Here is a 22,427-nt window from a genome sequence, read left to right as displayed (position 1 = left end):
CCAAACTGATGGCTTCCAGCAGCTTTCTGCCACTGGTGGTGCAGCTCGAGGGGCATCCAGCACCATGTGCAGGGTGTCACTAGTATTAGGAAGGCCTTGGCCTGGAAGTGTGATTGCTGGGGGAGTCTGTGAAACAAAGTGTTCATGCAGATAATGTGCTTTGTGTTTTTCCCCGAGGCTGCTATCTTAACTGCGTTCTGCTCTGTGTAGTTTCTGTCCTACACAAATGAACACAAAAGACATCCAAGGCAAGCTCAGACCCGCTGAAGAGGAGAATGTGTCAGTTAGTGCATGCAGGTCCTAAATTTGCAGTGGGTCATTTTTTTTTTTTGTGCAAGCATATGTATTCATTATCTGAATAACTGTATCAACAAATTAACATTTAAATGATAATTTCTCATATTAGAAGTCTTAATATACACAATATCAGTGTTATAAAAATGAATAGGAACTGACAGCTAATTACGTCTTGTGTTATTTACAACTTGTTCTAAAATATACATTTTTCATTATATGTTATTAAGCAAAAGTCAACTATCTACATATGCTAATGGAGAAACACATTACTGAGAATAAAAACAGCATTTATCTACGTTTTAAATATGGCATTATAATTTGTGCTTGTTATAATCACAACTAAAGTGCTGTGTGTAATTGAATGTAGCACATAATTATGGGAGCTTCTGAACATAAGCACATTTAAAAAAAACATGCACGTAATACACACCCAAGACTAACACACATTCACAAGCAAAGACAAAACACAACCCCTGAAGCAACATTGCCGACATCACAAAACATGCCAAAAGTCATGTTTCTCTTTCCAGTTTCGTCACAAGTCTGCAAAGATGTTACCTTAATTAAGTCTGACAAGATGCAGGGGATATGCACGGAGGACATTTATGAACATACACACACACACAAATAAATAAGAAGGGCATTTGTGGAGATGAAAGCCACAGTTTAATAACATGGAAATGAAAATGATCACTTTCTTAATGTTGGGTAATTTATATCAACCATTTTTATTGGTTTTGATCAGTTTGAGATAACATTTGCCTACATTTTTCATTTCATGAACTACTCCATATTATAAATTGATTTTGAGTGTTTAGTTCCTAAAAAAGCAATGCATTACCAAAATAACATGAAAACTGTTTTTTTTTTTGCCACATAATGTGCGATTTCACAGTAACAAAAGTGTGAGGAAGAGTGGGAGTAACATATAGAAAGAGTTGGAGAAAAGAGATATTTTAATAAAAAAAAATCATTTTATTGGTTGTACAGAAATATATGACAAAGCAAAAAAAACAACAACTAACTAGTGAGGAGGAAGGTGGGGCTTCTCTTTCTCGTCTTTTTTCTATCTGTGAGTAGATAATTCTGCCTGTGCATGAGGGGCTGAAATGTCACACAGGCAGCCATATGTTACATGTCTGTGGCTGGCCAAGTCAAAGCTCTCCTGTCAGAGAACCCACACATGGAGGAGCATGGTGGGTGTGAATACAAAGAAGGTGGGAAACAAGAAAAAAATGGGAGGAATGGAAAAAAAAATGGTGATGAGACTAGAACAGTATGACCGGAAGAAAACAGAAGTGAAGACCCAGGTGAAACAGACACTGTAGACTACAGCAGGAGGGATGTCCGAAGAGATGTGTGTGGGACCATTCATGGGGCTTCTCTGTGGTCTTCCTGGCAGTCTGTGGCATCCAGTGTTGGAGTAATCCTCCTGGGAACACACAGATGCTGCCAAAGTACCATCCAGCTCCTCCTTTCAGTCCTTACCACCCTCATGCTTGTCTATCTGTCTCTCTTGCACTTTCTCAGCTCTCCTCTTCTCCCTCCTCTCATTTAATTCCTTTCTAATTACTTTAATATCACCCAGTTTCATTTGCCTGAGAAGTTGATTTTTTAGGCCATGTATTGCAATTGGTCTTCCAAGTCATCACTGTGATCTGGTCGTGAATCATCCCACTGCTGAGAAGATCTGTGATTCATGGTTCTGCCTATAGAGTCAGAGTTTGGTTTCTCAGAGAGCTGAACAGAGTGAGGCCATTCCCATGGACTGACAAAACAAAGAGCCTGGCTCCCTTCACTTCTGTATGACTGCACAGGAACAGAAACATAGGCATTCTCTAGTGATTCTGCTACTGGGCGGCACAATGATAGATCTCTGCTGACCATGGCTGACAATCTTCTTCAGTTTTGTGATGAGACATAAACAGCTCAAATCATTTCTATGACTCTGTTAGGGGAGAAGCACAAGCTCATATTTGTAGAACCAGTTTATTTGGTGGCTCTGTTTATAGAGAAAATCTATACACTTAATCTAAACTTTTTTGGTTCATTTTGGAATTAGACAAAAAAAAGACAAAAAAAATTATGTCTACACACTGCAGTTTAAAACAATTCTTCTAAAAAGTGTAAAACCCAGACAGGTGCTGATATATTTAAGCAGGTGTAATGTTAATCCAGCCTCAGTACATTTCAGTGATGAACCTTTAGATAATATGCAAGATGCCACAAATGTTTAAAATACCATAAATACTAATCAGGATTATTCTGTTTTGTTTTGTAAGCTGCTTCATCATTATATCACTTTGCAATTGCAGTGTTGTTATTTAGAAAATACATATTTGAAAGGAAATGTTGTTATAATTTGCTGCAAATTCAGGCTTTTTTAATTGTTTGAGTCTCCATTAGAGCATTTACAAGCATAGAATGAATGTGCATGTGGGGTGTTTTTGTTTGGTCCATGTGGTAAACACAAGTCAAAAGCCACTCTCAGAGCAAACCAGGCATGTATTTAAAAGCCTACCAATTCATTCCACTGGAAGTTTCAACAAGCAGGTCTATAGAGCTTGACTTTAACAATACATGTTAAACTAAATATTATTGATAGTAACAGTTTCTGCAGCAATTTAAAATATTAAAACTGTATTTTTTTTCTAATTTGACTGATATGAGACAGAGAGGGAGACTAGGAGGGGATTGAGTCAGTGTTTACTGGTACAGTAGGCGCCCCATCCCATACACCCCTTCACCACTGTCAGTCTTCCTCCTCTGAAATCCCCAAACCACCCACATTCTATTGGCACCTGCTACACTGGAATTCAGGTCAGAAGGGGGAGTCACAAAAATGCTCCCAGAATGATTGGTAAGGCGAAGAGGAGGCAGGGTCGGAGGGGAGGGGGGGTGGCTTGATATTTGCGTTTCACTTGGTATTAAAAGCCGCGCTATTAAAAATAATTGGCCCATTGTGAAGCAACAAATGAATCATAATGGAAGCACACTGAGAAATTTGTTTCCAGCCCAATAAGAGAACAGCTGTCACATGATTCAGTGGGACAGATTCACAGTGATTATTAGGTGAAGCTACCTTTTATTTTATGCCACCGATCTGTGAGCAGCATGTCTGTTGTTCATGTGTTTAACATATTGTGTTGAAAGCAAAGTTAAAATGCTACACTTTCATTAGAAAAAATAGATATATTTGAGTAAATTACAAGTGCTTGATAAGTTGAGAAAGAAGAGAACTTTTGAGTATAAAAAGACCCAGATGCATTAATAATCACTTTAGGAAATAAGTGTATTTGCCTAACATGCATTTTTCTATTGAAAAAATAAGGAAAGAATGTGTAAAAAACATGAAAATAGAAAAAAGAAGCAGAGAGAAGATTAATATGTTTATTGAGGATATCTAGAGGTTGCATTCAGTAGCAGAAAATATGTCAAATTGAGCCCCTTGCTGTCCCCCTGGAGCTCTAAATCCACTGCAAGCGCAAATAAATAAATAAATATAAATTTCAAAAATGAAACTAAACAATTTTTTACCCATTTTACCCACCCCTTCCAGTTTCAGCCTTCTTCTTGTTCTTCTTCCCTTTCCTTTTTTTTCCTGTACTATTCCACAAATCCTCAATTAAGTGCGTAATGGGCCTCAGAGGCAGGTTTGTGTGTTTCTTTGTTCAGCCTTGAGGGATCGGCCGGCCTTAATGTTCCTCTTGAGTATGTAAATAGCCCGAGCTGTGGGAGAGCAAAGCTGAGCTGTCAATTGTGTGCTTAATCGCGGAGAGCTCCATCACTCTCAGACATTTTCGGAAGCCAGAACTGGACATGCATGAGAACTTCAGCACCAAGTACAATGCCCACACTTGGAGGAGTAACTCTCCGTACCCATGTCTGCCTCCCACTTCTTCCAGTACAACCACCACCACCCACCCTCGTCTTCCTCTCTCTGTCTCTCTCCCTTGATTCCCTCAGGACCCATCACCCTCCTCACCAGTTCTATCCTCTCCCCCCCGCCCACCTAAAAAAAAACGGCAGTGGGCCTCACCCCTTCTCCTCATCCCTGACCAATCCTCCATCTCCGTGAGTGCTGCTCCCCACTGCTCAGCCTATAACATCCTGATAGGCTCCACTCGATAGACCCTACACTGTAGATTTGTTTACCTCACCCACTTGTCCAACGGAACACACAACAATCCCGTTCATTGCCTGTTTGTCAGTCCCCTTTTCAGAACTAAGAGAGGAGAGGAGAGGAGGGGGCTTGCGAAAACAAAAAAACAGAGGAAACAATTAAGTTTCCCCTCCTCCCTATGAACCCCATGTTAGCAGTTTCCCAGCTCTAGATTCTATGAACTAACTTGGAGCCTGTAAAGTGCTCCATTATTCTAGTAGAGCTGGCGTGTTCCAAGAGCGGCTTGCCTCAATGGCTGATGAACACAGAGAGGGGTTTGTTAGAGGTTCTTGGCTCAGCACATAATGCACTGGTTAATTGGGAACTTTATCTATCTATCTATCTATCTATCTATCTATCTATCTATCTATCTATCTATCTATCTATCTATCTATCTATCTATCTATCTATCTATCTATCTATTGATCTGTCTGTCTGTCTGTACTTGGCCTGTCTATCTTACTGTAGTTGGTCTATTAAAATATTAAAATCAGTTTAATTAACTCTCCTGTGGCTTTGGGGTTAAATTGACCTAACGTTACAAGGGCTTCCTCTCTTCAGTTACGAGAGCTTCAGGAGGGTTAAAAACTATTATGCACAATCCTGCTGGTACATATCCACTCATCTGGACTACATGGCTGCCTCCTGCACTATAAGGATTTAAGTTAAAAAGGATTGTGGGGAATTTGTAGACCTGAAATCTCAACTAAAGGGGGTTTATCATCCTCTGAGGAGGATAAAATATACAGTATGAGCTCCGGGGGATTTCCTTCTGGCTGGGATCAAACGGTGGAAAAACATTGACAGTGCTTTTGTCAATGAACTGATTGTGACTATCTGCATTTGTCGTCATTAGGTGGTGGAAAAATCCTATTTGAGCGTGTTTACGGGCTGTTGCATTCCTGTGCTGCCTGTGACTGAGGGAATATTTGCTTAGTCTGACAAAGTGAAATAATGATGTAAAAAAAAAAGATCTGAGACGCAACAGAGGTGTCCCTCAACTGTTTACTTCAAAACACAAGTTTGTCACTGAAAATGTGAGCATTTACTTTTACAATATTTGATGTACAGAAGAAGAATCATTCCTGTAGATGTTGCTTGGAAAAAGATCCTTGCAGGGTGGCATCATTCATATTTAAGCTAAAAAAGTTTTAGTCTAAATATTTCATTTATATTTTCACGTCATGCATCATGAACCTTAATGAATTGAATTTGTATTTGTTGCATTAAAACAGGCTTACTGGCACAAAGGTTACATACATTTTCCCACCCAACTCCTTTTGTTGGTATTTAAAGTACTCCTGAAACAGGACCAAACATGACCATACACCTTTCCTACGCATCACTCTTCAGCACTCTGAGTTGTAAAACATGTTTCAGGGATGATGAGTGTGTGAAAAAAAAGAAGAAAAAAAGAAAAGCATAAACCAAAAAAAAGGGAAAGTAAAGACAGCTTGTGAGAGCCTAATTAGCCAAAGAAGTGCATATGGTGAAAAACAGAGATGAAGAAAGTGAGAGCTTGACAATTCTGTCACACTTTTCCTTTTTTTCCTGGTTGTTTCCACATTGTCTTCAAGTTGTCTATGATAATGTATTTTGCTTTTTTTTTCTTCAGCTCAAATATGAATAAAAATTATTTTGGGGAAAAAAATCTTAACAAATAATTACACGTAATAGCGCTGTTTGTGTATATGATAACATAACTGTAGTAATTGCCAATGATTTAAGGTGTATGTTAAAGTAATTTAAATAGCATATGATCCAGTTAGTAGGTGCTGTATAATTGATATTAGACATTAGTGTGTTACATACAATCCATTACACATAACATACAGATCCTCAGAAATCTTACATTCTCCTTACAGCAAGGTCCAACTTTTAACATTTGACGATTTGTAAAAAGAGAGAAAGTGCAGGCAGAGGAAAAAACAACTCAGAGTTTCAGTTTTTTCATTTGCACAACTTGTAACCAAAAGGTATCAGTTGCTTTGTTCTATTGATCACAAATATATATATTAGCCACAGCAATATTAGAAATATTAGCACTATATTAGATTTGTGTATGTGCATGCTTGAGTGTGGTTTTATTAGGCTTGCTTAGCTGTGTGTGCATTTGCAGGAATGCCCTTTCTGTCAACACTGCAGGGTGGTGTGAGGAGAGCAGGCCATGGCCATTGCTTCTGGCTGCGCTTGGTCCCTACAGACTCCAGTGTTTAATTAGTGAGAGAACATCCACTCGCCTCAGTCCTTTTATAATAAACGCTGAGCGAGACGGCAGCCCCACCACTCCACCTCGAATAACAGAAGTCTGAGAGCTAAAATCACAGATGCCACTATGTCATTGTTCATCTTTATTTTTTAATAAACATGTCTACATTTACAGTTATGTGTACAGAAATGTGAGGATGGTGTGTGAGATGAGTTAGTGAGACACTCTCTGACAGTTAATGTGTTGTAATATCTGTGTATTTAAATTTTACTGAGTATCAGGTGAGTCTAGTCATGTATGAAACAAGATTTGTGCAGTTATCCCATTTTACCAGGCCAGCTGTCAAGCACAGATGTCAACTTTTTTATGTATTCACAGATAACCTAACAACACTGAAGCCTTTTATGTAGCTTTATCTAACCCACCTACACTCATTGTTTCATCAATTTACAATTTTATCCTTGTTTCCAGTTTATCTTCACCAACTACACAATCCCTTTCACAGACTTCTTGCCTTATTCTTTCTTTAACACATCTCCATCCTTTCTTTACATTAAATTTCCCATCTCTCAGCCTCAACACTCCCCACCCACACCCCCATCATTCCCCTGTCAGCAGCGTAGTGGGTATGCTGTACCATGGTGGTAGTTGCAGAAAGAAGTGTGGTGGTCCTGCCTCACTGGCTGATTTAATGAGCTCCTGTGGGGATCGGACTGAAGCCGTCAAAGTCACTTCAGCCTTACACAGTAAGCTCTATCAAACAGATGTGCCAATGCGAATAATAGTACAGCACCTTGTTTCAAATACAGCAAGTGTTAAAGCAGGGGAGCAGGGGCAGGTGAATGTGTCTGTAGTAGATCACTAACCCCTCATTTAATCGAGGAGGTTTGGAAACTTACCAGGGAAAATCTGACACTGATCTTTTTTTTGCCAACATTTCTTCTTGACAGCTGAGGATAAGTGATGGGAGCAGGGGATAAGGGATAAGGGATTGCAGACAACCCATAGCATCCTTTTGAACTCAGTTGAGAAGGACCTGCTGAAAACATCATAGATATTGCAGTTAAAAATCCTAAAACATGATGGATGACAGAATTCATAATATAAAAACCAAGAAACAAAACATGGATGTTAAAAGTTTGAGAGTAGTGAATTTTAGAAACAAAAATACAAAAATATGATGTTTAGGCTTCTCAGATGTAACTCCAGAATTAAATTAACTTTTGATTTGGAAATAAATGTCATAAAACTAAAGTCTATCTCAGATTAATTGCAGTTACCTTATTCAGTCCTATGACAACGTCCTGGGATAATAGGTTGTTAGGACATAATTACAGTGGGACCGTTCACATCTGAAAGACCCATGCAGACCACCACATTGGACAGTATTCACACAGACTCTCTCTAATAAAAGCCTCATTATGAACACAAAGAGTTGGGCTAAATAAAGATTAAACTATGGGCATGTTTCATTTATTTACTTTTACTTTTGTAATGATGATGCACTCTGTTAATGAAATATAATAGAAATGGAAAACGAGGAAACCTAAGATCACTGCAGTACTGCTATTTTCTACAAGGTATTAAAACATTTAATAAAGTACTGCTTTGCTGCAGTAAAAAAAAAAAAGATAGTTCGGTACTTCAGTGAGTCAGTTTAAAACAAATCTACAGCAACAATTTCGTTAATTGTTTTTAAAAAAACATGTTCTACATGTACCAAGGATATTTGGCCTAATATTTTATTAGATCATCATTTAATAATTAAAACAATAATTTGTTAAACAAGTTAACCAAAACAGCTTCTTGAGGCATTTTTAATAAATTGTCGACGAAGATTGTCAGTGAATGCAGCAGTAGGCCTGAGATTGTGTCTCTGACCGTGGTGCTTAATGCCAGTCCTCACATCAGCATGTCTGAGCTGAAGGCTCTGCCATTTAAGTTTTTTAAGCATAGCTCTTTGAAATGATCCTGTGGTTGCAATATTAGCTGCATCAATGCCATTTGGTAAGAATGAAGTCAAAACTGTTGCAGAACTATAAGCTAAAATATGTTAATTCTAGAGAGACATTTTGTTATCCATAACATGGTTTTCATTGAGTTGGTCTTTTCAAATTAATTGTTTCAACTATTTTAAAAACTTTTCTAAACAGCAAAACAATATTATTAGGAACATTATTTTAAAATTATCTTCATTTTACTCCATTGTGAAGAAACTGATCTTTATTGGTTAAAGCAAAGTGGTACTAAAAAGTAACCTGTTCTTTTTGATCATGTCTATCCAAATACATCACTTACTTTCCATTCATATAGTTACTCATTTTAGTCTGAAAGCAATAAGTGGCAGCATGAAGGGAATTGAGTGAATATCAGTAAAAATCTGCTTCACCCACAATGTGCAGTTTCTCTGGCCCTCTGCCAGGCTTTGATCATATTTTACTCACACCCCAGGGTCCACTTGGAAGTCATTCAATAGAACCTTCTAGTGGACCACTTAGTTGATCTTTGCACCCACTTTTAAATGAAGGTTTAGGTACACTATGTGCAAAGGTTTGTATGGGAACAACCTGAGCTCTGTGCTTTCTTAAGAATAAACTGAGAAATGTGTTTACATTTGATCACATGAATATGCACACTCATTGAGAGAGGATTAAAATATATTTTTGAGAATATTGGGAATAGACAAGGCCAATTTTGAGTGTGTATTTGACACTGAATCTATAAATTGTTTGTAGTTGTTTTCTCACCAGTTGGACTTTTTCTTCTGCTGTAGACATTTCTGTGTCTCTATCAGTCAAAGTATTCATCTCAACTTCAATCTAAATATGATTTATTGTCGATTAACAAAGCTTCCCTTTTTTAAATGCTGAAAATTTGTGTTTGCTTCCTAAGCACAGCACAACTTGAAATGCTGAGAGAGTCCTTTTGGGACTGACCTGGTGTGTGTGTGTGTGTGTGTGTGTGTGTTGGAGTATGTGTGTATGTGTGTTAGTGTCTCTGAGAGTTTAAAGCTTCTGTGCAGACAATATGTGTGAATTCATTTTTTCCCACTGTAATGCAAGTGGTTGTGAGGCCCAGGGGTGTTGGGGGGTAGATATATCCGGAACCTGGCCTAGATCCAGGTGTATTTACCTCACAGTATTTTGTGATGCATCAGTCATGAGACTGGGCCCCTTGAGAGTCCAGTGGGAAACTCGCATTCTCATTTGCATGTCTGTCTGTGCAATCGCAAAAACCTGAACAAGCAGCCACTGATTCCCACTTGTTGATTATTATGTAATCACATGTTGTGAACGGTAGAGTGACACTGTATGGTAAAATGTGTGAAAGTAGTTCATTAATTATGCAACCACAGATTACCAGAGATGCTCTGCTTTAAAATGCTTTGTCAAATAAAAATATTAGAATGTTATGATACTTTTAGTGTTTTTTAAATAGATATTCCTTTAGTGAGGTGGAAAATAAATTAGTTTATTGCTAATTTTTAAGTCATACAGCATCTACAAATGATGTTTGTGCAGTCTGTGTTTGTGAGCTGGGTATGTGTGGCTGTGAGCGTCCTCTTTCTCCTTCATCTCCTTCTCACTAAACCACAGAGTGTTGCTAGGACAACCCCTTGTGGTCTTTGCTGCATCGCAGGGGCCTTCAATGCCAGCACTCGGGGAACCTCCTCGCACTGGGAAGGCTGCATAAAATTGGGATAATCGCCGTCGATTATGGGACACAATGAGCTGCCGCTTCTGAAAGATTCATTCATCCTGGAAGAGACTGTGGAGGGGGGAAAAAGAAAGGGGTGCCTTGGTCCCTCCGCTGCTCTCCCACGGTGGGCACAGGCATGACATCAGTGGCCTGAAAGAACTGGCATTCTGGACATGTCCATTACCCTCCCTCCTCACTATGCCCTTGCTCTCCCTCCCGTCCGAGCCCCCTCCTGTCTTTTCTCGTTGCTGCCAGTTTGGATGCAGCGCTTGGCCGGGTGAGTAGGGGCCACTGCCACTGTTTGCGTGTGAAACAAAGCCCCTCAGAACGGAGAGAGAGGAAGCAGAGAGCTTCACATGGTGCCAGCCAAGAGCAGGGATGGCTGCCTCAGCCTTCCCCTCACAGGCCCCTCTTTTGGCTGAGAGGTGCTAGTGTGACCCCAATACCCCCTTTCCCTTCAGTGTCCCTTTTTCTTCCTCCTGTAACCCCTTCTTCTCTGTCAGAGTCCCTTGCTGTCATCTCAAAAATGCACCCATTTCCACCCAAGAGCCTTTGGAATGAGTATGATGTGTCAAGGGATTTAGGATGAATGATTTCTCATGACACAACTGTTGCAGAGAGAGATGGCATTCCTCTGGCTTTTGTTGTGCGATTGGTCATTTGTTTGAAGAGGAAATAGCTTTCCAACACATTTCCCCAATTAGAATAATGTGCTACTGCTGAATACGATGTGAAGTCTCATGCTGCTGGGAGACTGAGGGGAAATCAGTGTGACAGCATCCTCACATGAATCACATAGGTTGTGCTTTGGAGTTTAGTACACTTAATGAGTTGTACACAACAATGGGATTACAGAACTCTGTATCTGTTATTGGGTGTGTGAGACATATGGCACAATAGAATGAGTCGTCTGTATTTGCGTATCTGCTTGAAACGTGGTCTTTTAAGTACAGTGAGCAGCAAACATTGCATTTAATATGCACCAGCACATTAAAAACTTTAAATTTTATGTTTAATACCATCTGTCCAACATTTTCTTGTTTATTTCCTTTTCAGTAAAATCATTACTTACAAAGCACTACTGTCCACATTGTGCAATTAGTGAGCATCATCATGCTTAGCTCCCACAGCATGGCCTCTGTTATGCTATGTGTGGAAGCTAGGAGAGTCTGAATGTATACTGTGTTGGTGTGATTACAAAGTTCAGGGAACAGAGGGTCCCTGAGAGATTTGACAATTAGGCTCATATACTGACCCCTCCCTCCAATTGTTCTTTTGATTATTTATTTAGTCTCAGGTTTGTTGGATGTGTGGATATTCGTGTGTTGGTCAAGTCAGGGGGTGGGGGCTGGGGTGCTGGAAGGGTGGGGGGCATTGGAGCCATCAGGATGGGGCAGCTGATGCTCAGGTTGGATCTGGGACTGGTTCTGTTGTCTGGACTACATTGACTCAGCTCCTCTCTGGATGCTTTGGAGTTGGTGGAGGAGTCAGAGTGGCGAGCCATCAGCAGGGCTTTGATGTTTTCAGTGTCTCTGACAACTGGCAAGATTTTTGGATGGAGCATTTGTGATCCAGCTGACACTTTCCTCTGCTGATTCACTTTCATTTACCAAAGTCTGGAGATTTGGTCTTAGTCGATGTATATAGCTCTGACCTCAACTCCACCAGAAATGAAGTAAGTGTTATTGGAGATCATACACATTTTGTTTTAAATTGTTATGCTCTCTTGTATTTTATTTATATCTTTGAATGACATATATACTGACTAAGCATGGTTTTTGTTTGCATAATTTACTTTAATAAGCTGTATAAGTAAAATATGAGGTTATTTCTGTAATGTTTTGGTGAGTAAATTAGAAATTACAACTTAAAAGAATTAAAATGTGTTTGCATTTTACCTGGATAGGTGCAGTTCATAGTTATCTGATTAAATTCTTAGTGGCAAACTCTGTAACACAGTTGATTTATTACAAATAACTATTGTAACTATTATTGTAAGCTATTATCATAATAATAATATTATTATAAAGCAAAGAAACACTGTCTGTGCATTTTTTAAATGGTCTGAATTACAGTTTTCTATTGAACATTTTGGTCGAATCTCATTAAAGTCAATGAAAAAAGTCAAGGAAACATAATTTATTTTCCACTAATAAACTGCTCAGTGACTTTTTGAGGTTTGAGCTGCAATCTTAAGCAGCTCAGACCTTTTTAACTCAGTAGATGTTAAAATCTTTGGGGCTGCATAGAATCATTTGCCCATGCACTGAGCTGATTTAATGTTAAAGAAAGCTCAAATTATGCATAGCATGTAGATTTACGCCGTAACATAAACCCCCTCACATTGCTTTTTTCCTTTGTTTTGAAGTGATGCTAAATAATTCAGTTTTCACTAAAGCTATGCCTGCTGTACGTTTTCTCATTCATCTCCTCGGACTTGCTCTAATTTGTCTCTGACTTGGAGCGAGAGGTGCTAATGAGGGGATCTTGACAGAATATCGCCCGCTTCCTATTTCAGAGCTAAAAATAATGTAAGGAAGAGCAAAAATGGGAGATTCAATTATCAACATTAATCATTCTTAGCGCATGGAGTTTGATTACTTTGTGCGTGCTAAAAATTACTTTAATCTGGTTTTCACATTTTTTTTCAGCTTTTGTGTAAAATATGAAATAACAGAGTTACAGTTAGGAAAATATCTGAGTATTTATGTAATCCACAATTTGCTTTTAAATTAATAAGCTGAAATAAGACCGGTCCATATGTGGGCCGCAGGCGGACCAGGTGGTCTTCTTATAGTCAAGTTTTCAAAGCTTTTGTCCACAAGCTCACATAAGTGTGTATAAATGTGAGAATCAGTTCCTGTTGTTCATGTGAGTTATCTGTGACCACTTATATAACACCATCAAAAATGCAGTTTTTCTTTTCTTCTTTTTTTTATTTACTTAACTCAGAAAAACAAAACAAACAAACAAAAACAACTTTGCAACAACAAAATAAATGTAAATAACATGATAAATTAGATTAAAAAGAAAATAAGTAAGTATATAGGTTTTATAGTGGTTTAGTTTATAAGGGTATGAGAACAACAACACCAAAAAACAAGAACAAACCAGAAGCACTCGGAGAGCGTAAACCTCAACCAAGGCCACGGCGTCTTTAAAAAATTATCTGATCTAGATCGTGATCCGGATCACCACCAAAGTTTAATCGATTATTTCTTGTGACAACCCAAACACTTCCTGAAATTTTCATTAGATTCTGATTATTAGTTTTTAGGTAATATTGCTAACAGACAAACGAACAAATTAACCAACCAACACCATCAAAAACATACCCCCCTTGGCGGAGGTAACAAACAAAAATAAACAAAAACAAAGAAAAAAATCAAAAACAGGATCATATCAAGCACAACGAGTTGATGCTTTGTGGCAAATGCAATGGACAAAAAGCAAATTTTCTTTATCTCATCTTTATTTTAATTATATCTCAGAAAATAGATGTATTGAAGTAGTACTTTAAGGCCCATCTGTACCCTTTGGACTGGAGCTTTTTCTTTTTAATTTATTTCATTTTTTATTGGTCTGACTCACTCAACTTTATTTCAGTGAGTTAAAGTTGTCTGAACTTCTCAGAGCTCTTTGCTGTGGTGGAAGTACACACAACCCAGACAATGAAAGGAGTTCCTTAAACGTTCCTGGCAGAAAAACGTTCAGGGTACTTTGGACAAATTTTCTCTTTCTATAGTTTGATAGAGTTTTTTCTTGTTTTTCTTTCGTCTGTCAGGTGTCTCCACAGCGAGTCATCCTCCTCCATCTAACTCTGTCCTCTGTGTCCTCTGTCTTCACTCCAATTCCCTCCATGTCCTCTCTAACTGCATCCATATGTCTCCTTTTTGTCTTTTTCCTGGCAGCTGCATCTCTAACATCCTTCTACCAATATACCCACTGTCCCTCCTCTGCACATGTCCAAACCATCTCAGTCTGGCCTCTCTAACTTTATCTCCCAGTCCTTCAACCTGTGCTGTACCTCTGACGACCTCATTCCTAATCCTGTCCATCCTCGTCCCTCCCAAGGAGAACCTCAACATCTTCAGCTCTGCCACTTCCTGTTCTGTCTTTTGTCTTTTTGTCAGTCTTACAGTCTCCAAATCATACAACATGGCTGCTTTCACCACTGTCTTGTGAACCTTTCCTTTGACCCTTGCTGACACCCTTTTTGTCAAAAATCACTCATGAAACTTTTCTCCCTCTTTGAGCATTTGTCTTTTTATATCTTGGGTTAGCTACTCTTCTGAGTTGGTATTTGTCTGCCGTAGGAATCACCTTCTACAAGTAGAAAGCACGCACATGTACTCTTATTTTATGTCTGCTTAATGTCAGTGGATTTAAAATGTGGTTTCAGAATTTCTTTCTGTTTTGTTTAGTGAATGTCATTATAAATGTACCTATTTATATTTAATTATAAATCTGCTTTGTTTGTGCATTGTAGAAATGAGTGGAACATCAACCAACATAATGAACAGAAGAACAGCCTTGTCAGATTTTCTGTACCAAAAAGACATGCACAATGAGCTATTAATAAACAGGCTTTACAAGAAAAAATGTCTCATGGATGCTTGACAAAGGCTGCAATTTTCTTAGCACCATTTTTAGTCATCTTCCATCTGTTGGATGCTATGGTAACCAAGTGCAATGCTGGATTGACAGATTGGCAACACTTAAATGCCTCACATTTTTCACTGTGTTCCTCTTTTGAGTGATATGGTTGTCAGTTACAGTAAACACCCACAAATCGCCTAACTTGTGTCGTATTTGATTATGTCTTCCTTCTGATTTAACAAAGCCCTTTTCTTTTTCACAGGGGCTGCAAATGACAAAATAAGTCAACCTCATGTACATTAAACATTACACTGTATGACAAAGAGCAGTTTTGTGACCAGCTTTGGCTTAATGCTTTTAATATTTAATAAAAAGTTTTTTTTTTTGTTTGCTTTTTTTGCCTCAGTGCCAACAGTATGCCTAAACAAGTGGAGGTGAGGATGCACGAGAGTCACCTGGAGCCCATTGAGGCCAGGCCTCAGTCAAAATGTGTCCAGCTCTGCTCCAAGTTGTTCAAGAACCTTCTTCTCACACTCACTGTCCTTGGTAAGTAAGTTCACCATCGCTCTCTTCCTAATATGATGTAATAAACAGCGGAGCCATTCTCAGTTCTCTGTTAACTCTGAGATCACTTCTGCAGCTTGCTGGTGATATGTGCCATCTGTGCTCAGTGTACCAGACAGTATGATGACTGGGTGTTCTGACCCTCCTCAGGACAGTGCCACCTGTTGCTATGAAAAGAAAAAAAAGTCCCTCACACTATATTTTGCTGTAAGGAAAGATTTATGTACAAAATAAAAGGGCATGACAACAAAGATTCAACCTAAAGATCTTTTAATTAGATTTGTTAAAAATGCACATTTGTTTTACACTTTATGTCATGATCTGTGGTTAAGAAAATAAGGACCCAATTGCATGACCAGAAAACATGCAGGTTGTGAAAACCAAAAGAGCTTTAAGAACAAAATAAATAACCTAGAGTGATGTGCAAGGAGGAAGATAACATCAAGCGCAGCACTACTACTTAGTTATACTGAGTGGGGCGAATAACCAATACAGGTCAGGCATTACAATAATAAATAAGATTATGTGTGAGAAAAGCAGTCTGTAAATCTATGTGAGGAGGACTGAGGCATAAACTGAGGAAACTTAGAAGTAGTAACAGAACTTGAAAAGTGAAACAAATTGAGGACAAAGTCAAAATCAAAGAAACAATATCTGCTGACCCGAGGATGTTGTTGCTGGCCTCTTCAGTTCTACATTGAGCAGATGTATCTTCATATACATATGCGTGTTTAAATAGTTCAAATGCTTTGTTTCTTTAAGAATATTAAACATCTCGCATCAGTTGGACAAAGTAATTGAGCCAATATGATTGTTGATGATCTGCCAGTTGAGAGATTGAAGCCTGAAAGAAAACTTGAAAAGAGGCCATTGAGAAAGTAAAGGAAAACAAGTGTCATCCAAAAGCTCTGGGTGTTCACAGGATGTTGGTAGACTTAAGGATAGAAAAAAATAAGCTGCGTATTCCTTAACAGTGGAATTAAAACCCCAGGGGGTGGGTCTTGGTGTTTTCTCCAGCTTTAGACAGACAAACAGGCACTGAGGCCAACCACTGGGCCTGGATCATCCAAAATCAGACCACACAGACGTTGACTTCATTTTGAATTTTAATTGTGGGTTGCAGGACAGGAACCTCTGATATAAATGAGCTATTAAATAAATATATGATTAACTGATCATCACCAAGTTTTAGTACTTCCTTTACAGTTGAGGTTTGCATTATTGGATGTCTGTTAACACAATGCCAAAAAGGAAAGACATCAGCAATGATTTTAGTAAGTCAGCTGTTGCTGTCTGTCAGTCATGCGGAGTCTATCATCCTTCAGTCAGACAAATTATTTACAAGTAGGAAACTGGAAGTTCAAGCCAGTTCACTCAGAGGTCAGACCATAAGCTCAGAGAAATTTCAGACTCAACATGGGTTCCACTACTAACATTAAAACAACACAAACACAGTTTATTTAAAATGGTTTCCAGGAAAGATTTTTTTTTACCAGCATGACACCTCAGCTGAGGTTTGCAATGTTGCACCTGAATAAACCACAAGATTTCCAGAGCATTGTCCTTATACAGATCCAACCAAGATGTCTGAGCATATTAAGAACTATTTTTTATCCACTTTGGCTCTTTAATTGATTAATTTATCAGAGCTTCTGAAATTCTATTAAAATTAAAAAGAAAATGGTCTTGCCCCATTTCAAAGAAATCTGATCTTAATCCTTCATGAGCTTTATCCTCTCTTGGAAGGTTTTGGTTTTATCTTTACAACTCACTGTCTTTTTAAGCATGTTTCAGACAATCTTTTATATTGCTCCAAACTGCTGACTGTAGAAAGTGAGGGGTAGTTATTTAAATGTCTTTAGAGACTAAGCACCAATGCTTCATTGATTATTTCATAGTCTAAATTGAAGTTTTTCTCAGTAGGACAATTTCCTCTGATTTAAAATGTTTTGTTTGCACGCAATATTGGACTTTTTAATGTGAAAATGCCTGTCTTAAGTAAGATGTACCTCTACTCAGTAAAACAACAACATTTTAAAATTTGTTTTCCCTCAGGTGTGATCCTAGGAGCTGTAGCAGGGATGTTGCTTCGCGTTGCTTCCCCTATCCACCCAGATATCGTCATGGTCATCGCTTTTCCTGGAGATATTCTGATGAGGATGCTGAAGATGTTGATCTTGCCACTCATCATCTCTAGTTTAATCACAGGTTCAGTAGGACTTATCTCAATCAAATACACATGGAACATTTTGTCTGTATACTTTAGAAAAGCAAGCAGCTTGTCCACTGATTGTTAAAGCAACTGAATTCATTATTTACAGTTTTCTTTCTTTGCTATAGCGCTATTATGATGTACGTGATTGAACGCTGTTATATAATTCCAATAATGTTCTTCGAATTCATTTGTCATTTTCTCAGAATTGAGTCAACATTTTCTTTCAGGTAAACATGAGCTTGACTGTTTTGGATGCAGGTCTGGCCGGTCTGGACGCCAAATCTAGTGGTCGCCTGGGCACCAGAGCTATGGTCTACTACATGACAACCACTGTTATTGCTGCTGTCCTGGGAGTCATCCTGGTGTTAGTCATCCACCCAGGCAACCCCAAACTGAAGGAGAATCTGGGCGAGGGCGAGCAAAATGAAGATGTGTCCAGCTTGGACGCCTTCTTTGATCTGATCAGAAACCTGTTCCCAGAAAACCTGGTGCAGGCTTGTTTCCAGCAGGTAAGGGATGGAAAACAATGGTTCTACATGCTTTTTCTTTTCATGATTTAAAAGAGTAAGGTGTTGTCATGAATTTGCAGCATCACTTTATATGAAACCTAGCATTAAAATTGAGACTATACCAAATTTGAGTGTTTGGAAACAAGCTGACAAGGACATGACTGAGGTGTGCTTTAGATAATAAGATTTCTCAAGAAAGAAAAAAAAGTGTTACGGTGGAAAGGCATTTCATCCCATACCTTCAGTAAATGGCATAATTTAATAATCTCTCAATCCCTCTAAATGTTCAGATTCAAACAGTCACAAAGAAAGTGGAAGTGATTGTTGAGGAAGAAGTCAATGCCACCAGTGTGGAGGGCCTTGTGGCTAACATTACCAAGGAGCCTCAGTATGTCATCAAAAAATCACTTCAGTTCAAAAGTGGCATGAATGTTTTGGGTAAGTACCACACTATTGATTCCACACCTCTACTTAAGTCAAACCACCTGAAGTTAAATGCTAACATCAGCTATAGCAACCCAGCCCCAAATGACACAAAGCTAAAGCACTGATGCAAAACTGGTCCTTTTCTTAGCATGTTGAACTCTTGCTAACTGGCAGGAAGCAGTTAGCTGATTGAAATGTTTTTCTTTTTGCTGTTGTGACATATCAATGAAAGGGGGCTGGTCAGGTTATCATTATGCTTCATTCATTTGGCATCAAAATATATACTTAATAATTTGCATGAAAAATTGTTAAGATATTTAGGTCATACTTTATTGCCATGCGGCTTTCATAACTTTCACGCTCACCCTTCAACTCTCCCATTCAAATTGTGATACATTTCCAATTTTCTGTCACAGGTTTGATTGGTTTCTTTATTGCATTTGGCATCTGCATGGGTAAGATGGGAGAGAAGGCCAGACTCATGATTGACTTCTTCAATATTCTCAATGAGATTGTGATGAAACTTGTCATCATGATCATGTGGTTAGTATCATACTTCTTCATTCATTTGAAATGCATTTAGCCTATTTATATCATATTTTTTTGCTTCATGTCAAACAATTTCTCAAAGAATATTTTATTGTTTAAATATATATGCTGTATATTAAAAAAAAGCTTTTTTTGGTTGTTTGTTTGTTTGCATTCTTCCAGCAGTTTTAATTTATAGTTTCTCACCCCAAAAGGTACTCTCCCTTTGGTATTGCCTGTCTGATTTGTGGCAAGATCATCTCCATCAAAGACTTGGAGGTGGTGGGCAGGCAGCTTGGCATGTACATGGTGACTGTGATTGTTGGCCTAATCATCCATGGAGCCATCTTCCTCCCCAGTATTTACTTTGTTATCACTAGGAAAAACCCTTTCTCCTTCTTCCTGGGCATCTTCCAGGCCTGGATCACTGCTCTTGGGACAGCTTCCAGGTCAGCTTCTGAGTCTATTATTGGATGAATGAATGAATGAATGTATTGTCTACTAAGAGACAAAAATACTTTACAATATGAATGTATGATTTTTTTTTTCATTCTGCTTTTATTTCTAGTGCTGGTACACTGCCTGTCACCTTCCGTTGTCTGGAGGAGAATTTGGGAATCGACAAAAGAGTCACTCGTTTTGTGCTTCCAGTCGGTGCCACCATCAATATGGATGGAACTGCTCTATATGAGGCCGTAGCTGCCATTTTTATTGCTCAGATGAACGGCGTCATCCTTGACCCTGGTCAGATTGTCACAGTCAGGTCAGAAAAACACCTGTTCTTCGAACTGGCATACTTTTAATTCCATTAGTTTCACAGTGAAGCCCTCATAATCTGGTAATTGAATAATACCTTTTTCAAATTCATGTTAAACCAGAAACAGTCCTGGATTTAAATGAGTTCATGTAACTGCACAATTAGCACTTGATGAATGAGCTCAAACCCAGCAGTAAAGGCATTTAACAGTAAACTCAGGAGCCTGTGTGGTCTAAACCAGCCAATTAAGAAAAGAAACATACAGTGAAGGAAATAAACCAGCATGAGGAAGCCGCAACAGTGTCATGCCTCACGCTAAGCAGGAAGACAAACAGCGGCTGCACGTTTTTTTTTTCGTCCGTCTGTGCCAAATACTCTTCTCATAATAGAGTGAGCTGAGGATGGATGACCCTCACATTGACATTTTTATGGCACATAAATCAATGAACCCTCAAATTAAACATCCAGTCCCCCACATTAGGGACCTGCTCTTCTGGCTCAGTTTGATACCAAAGCAAAACAGAGGATGAATATCAGTACCATTATCTTTAGGTGTAAGATGCATCAGTTTCATATAAGTGTTTGGTGTCTGAAGTGTAGATGTGCATTGGAGATTTGAAAGATCTTGTTCGCTGCGGAGGGTTTGAAGACTGTGAATGAGAACATGTCTATTATGTTATCTTTCAGTCTGACAGCCACTTTGGCTAGTGTTGGGGCAGCCAGTATTCCTAGTGCCGGCCTGGTGACTATGCTGCTGATCTTAACTGCTGTCGGCCTGCCAACCCAGGATATCAGTCTGCTGGTTGCTGTCGACTGGCTGCTGTGAGTCTAATAATTGAAAAAAAGAAATCATGGTAGCACACTGAAATTCCCTTTCGCTGCTACATCTGTTTACATATTTCTGTCTAATATTTTATTTTTGTTTAAAACTTTCAAAAAAAATGATTTCTCTCACCTCAGGGATCGATTCAGGACCTCCGTGAACGTAGTGGGTGACTCCTACGGTGCAGGGATTGTGTACCACCTGTCGAAAGCAGAGTTGGATGAGCTGGACGCGCACATGGCTAAATCCGACGACATTGAAATGATGACAAAGACCCAGTCCTATTATGACGACATGAAGAACCACCATGAAAACAATTCCAACCAGTGCGTTTTAACCGCGACTGCTTCCACAACCGCTACTTCCACAGCTAACAATTCTGTCTTAGTAGATGAATGCAAGGTACAATTAATGCTTTCGGACATAGAGACTTCTATATAACCCTGTTGTTGCATGCTCACACTGCACCTTTTTCCTTGATTCTGTTTGCTTTGCACTGACTGCCTGTGCACGATGGTGTATTTGCACCTGCTGTTTATTTCACAAGTGAACTGAGAGAACAACAGTTGCACAGCATGTATTCACTGTTCTGGAATAGCACCTATTGTGTTAAACAAATTTTAATCAAGGTTGAAAACTGTTCAATCTTAAAAATTTACGGATAAATCAGTGCTACCTCTTAGATAACATTTTATCACAACTTGACAATAAATTAATCAAAAACAAGTTTAAAATAGTGTCTCAGTCAAAACATACCATTTTAGATTTCACAATTTACGTTTGTTCAGCTTAACGTCTAATTGGGCTCATTCCACTTTGCCTTAAAAGGCTAAATATAAATGTCTGGTGCACTTAAAAAAATACAGATAGAGGTGTTACATCTATTTAGTATTCCATGTATTCCTAACTCACACCTCTCTACCACATTTTCACTGAGATTTTTCCTTTCAAGGTTTGAGCATTCTGACAGAATCGCTTTCTGTTCATTCTGAAAACGATGCAGTGAAATCGAGAGCTGCAGACAAGTTTCTGTAATGCAGAACATCACAGAATATATTTTAGGCTATTAAAAAATTTACACAAGGGTTCAAGTAGCTTGTTCCTAGGCACACACACCCAACCAAAAAAAGGATGGATCTATACATTTATTAATGAATGAAAGCTGTTGCTAAGCAACATCATCGACCTGTTACATTAGTAACAACTATAGTTAGTTATATTTTCATTTTAGTTTTAAATTTTAATGAGCATTTGCATATAAATACAACACAACAGTTTGCTATTCCCATGATTTGTTTGACTCTTTTGTTTTCTGTTGTTTTGCTTTTAAATATTGTGACTTACATTCCTAATCCCTTTTGCAAACCGCTGTAGAATGCCTGCAAAAACGTTAAAACATAACAACGCTATTCTGTAGCTTGTACCTTGTTTTAAGTGTTGTGCATATTTTATGTTTTAATTTATTCATTTGTGTTTTCTGTATGTTATGTTGCATCTATGGTCATCTTAAATGTGTGGTTTGTTCCCAGGTCAGTGACAGAAAATCCTCCTTGACCTTAAGCTGTCGTTGGCTGTCCAGAAGTTCCCATATTCTGCCATGATTTAGCATGTTGTGAAAAATGTAGTGATACATATGGAG

General features: G+C 38.6%; 1 protein-coding gene across 4 annotated transcripts in view; it reads left to right on the top strand.

Moving 5' to 3' along the window:
* slc1a2b (solute carrier family 1 member 2b) overlaps positions 1 to 22,427 on the top strand; it is a 28,102-nt gene that overhangs the window by 1,445 nt on the left and 4,230 nt on the right. For 2 of the 4 annotated variants that reach the window (XM_017423013.3, XM_037978072.1), the window contains 9 exons: positions 15,373 to 15,512; positions 17,586 to 17,738; positions 18,004 to 18,254; positions 18,545 to 18,692; positions 19,097 to 19,223; positions 19,424 to 19,657; positions 19,777 to 19,971; positions 20,653 to 20,787; positions 20,926 to 21,190. In XM_017423013.3, coding sequence (XP_017278502.1) covers positions 15,383 to 15,512; positions 17,586 to 17,738; positions 18,004 to 18,254; positions 18,545 to 18,692; positions 19,097 to 19,223; positions 19,424 to 19,657; positions 19,777 to 19,971; positions 20,653 to 20,787; positions 20,926 to 21,190 — 1,638 coding nt within the window. In that variant the 5' untranslated portion in view covers positions 15,373 to 15,382. Of the gene's footprint in view, positions 1 to 11,766; positions 12,043 to 15,372; positions 15,513 to 17,585; positions 17,739 to 18,003; positions 18,255 to 18,544; positions 18,693 to 19,096; positions 19,224 to 19,423; positions 19,658 to 19,776; positions 19,972 to 20,652; positions 20,788 to 20,925; positions 21,191 to 22,427 lie in introns of those variants that run through there. The other 2 variants (XM_017423012.3, XM_017423014.3) reach the window with 2 other exon arrangements.

Source organism: Kryptolebias marmoratus, linkage group LG11 (genome assembly GCF_001649575.2).
Source record: "Kryptolebias marmoratus isolate JLee-2015 linkage group LG11, ASM164957v2, whole genome shotgun sequence".
Classification (NCBI taxonomy): Eukaryota; Metazoa; Chordata; class Actinopteri; order Cyprinodontiformes; family Rivulidae; genus Kryptolebias; species Kryptolebias marmoratus.
The sequence above is the reverse complement of the archived record's forward strand: the minus strand, read 5'-3'. Positions and strand labels throughout refer to the sequence as shown.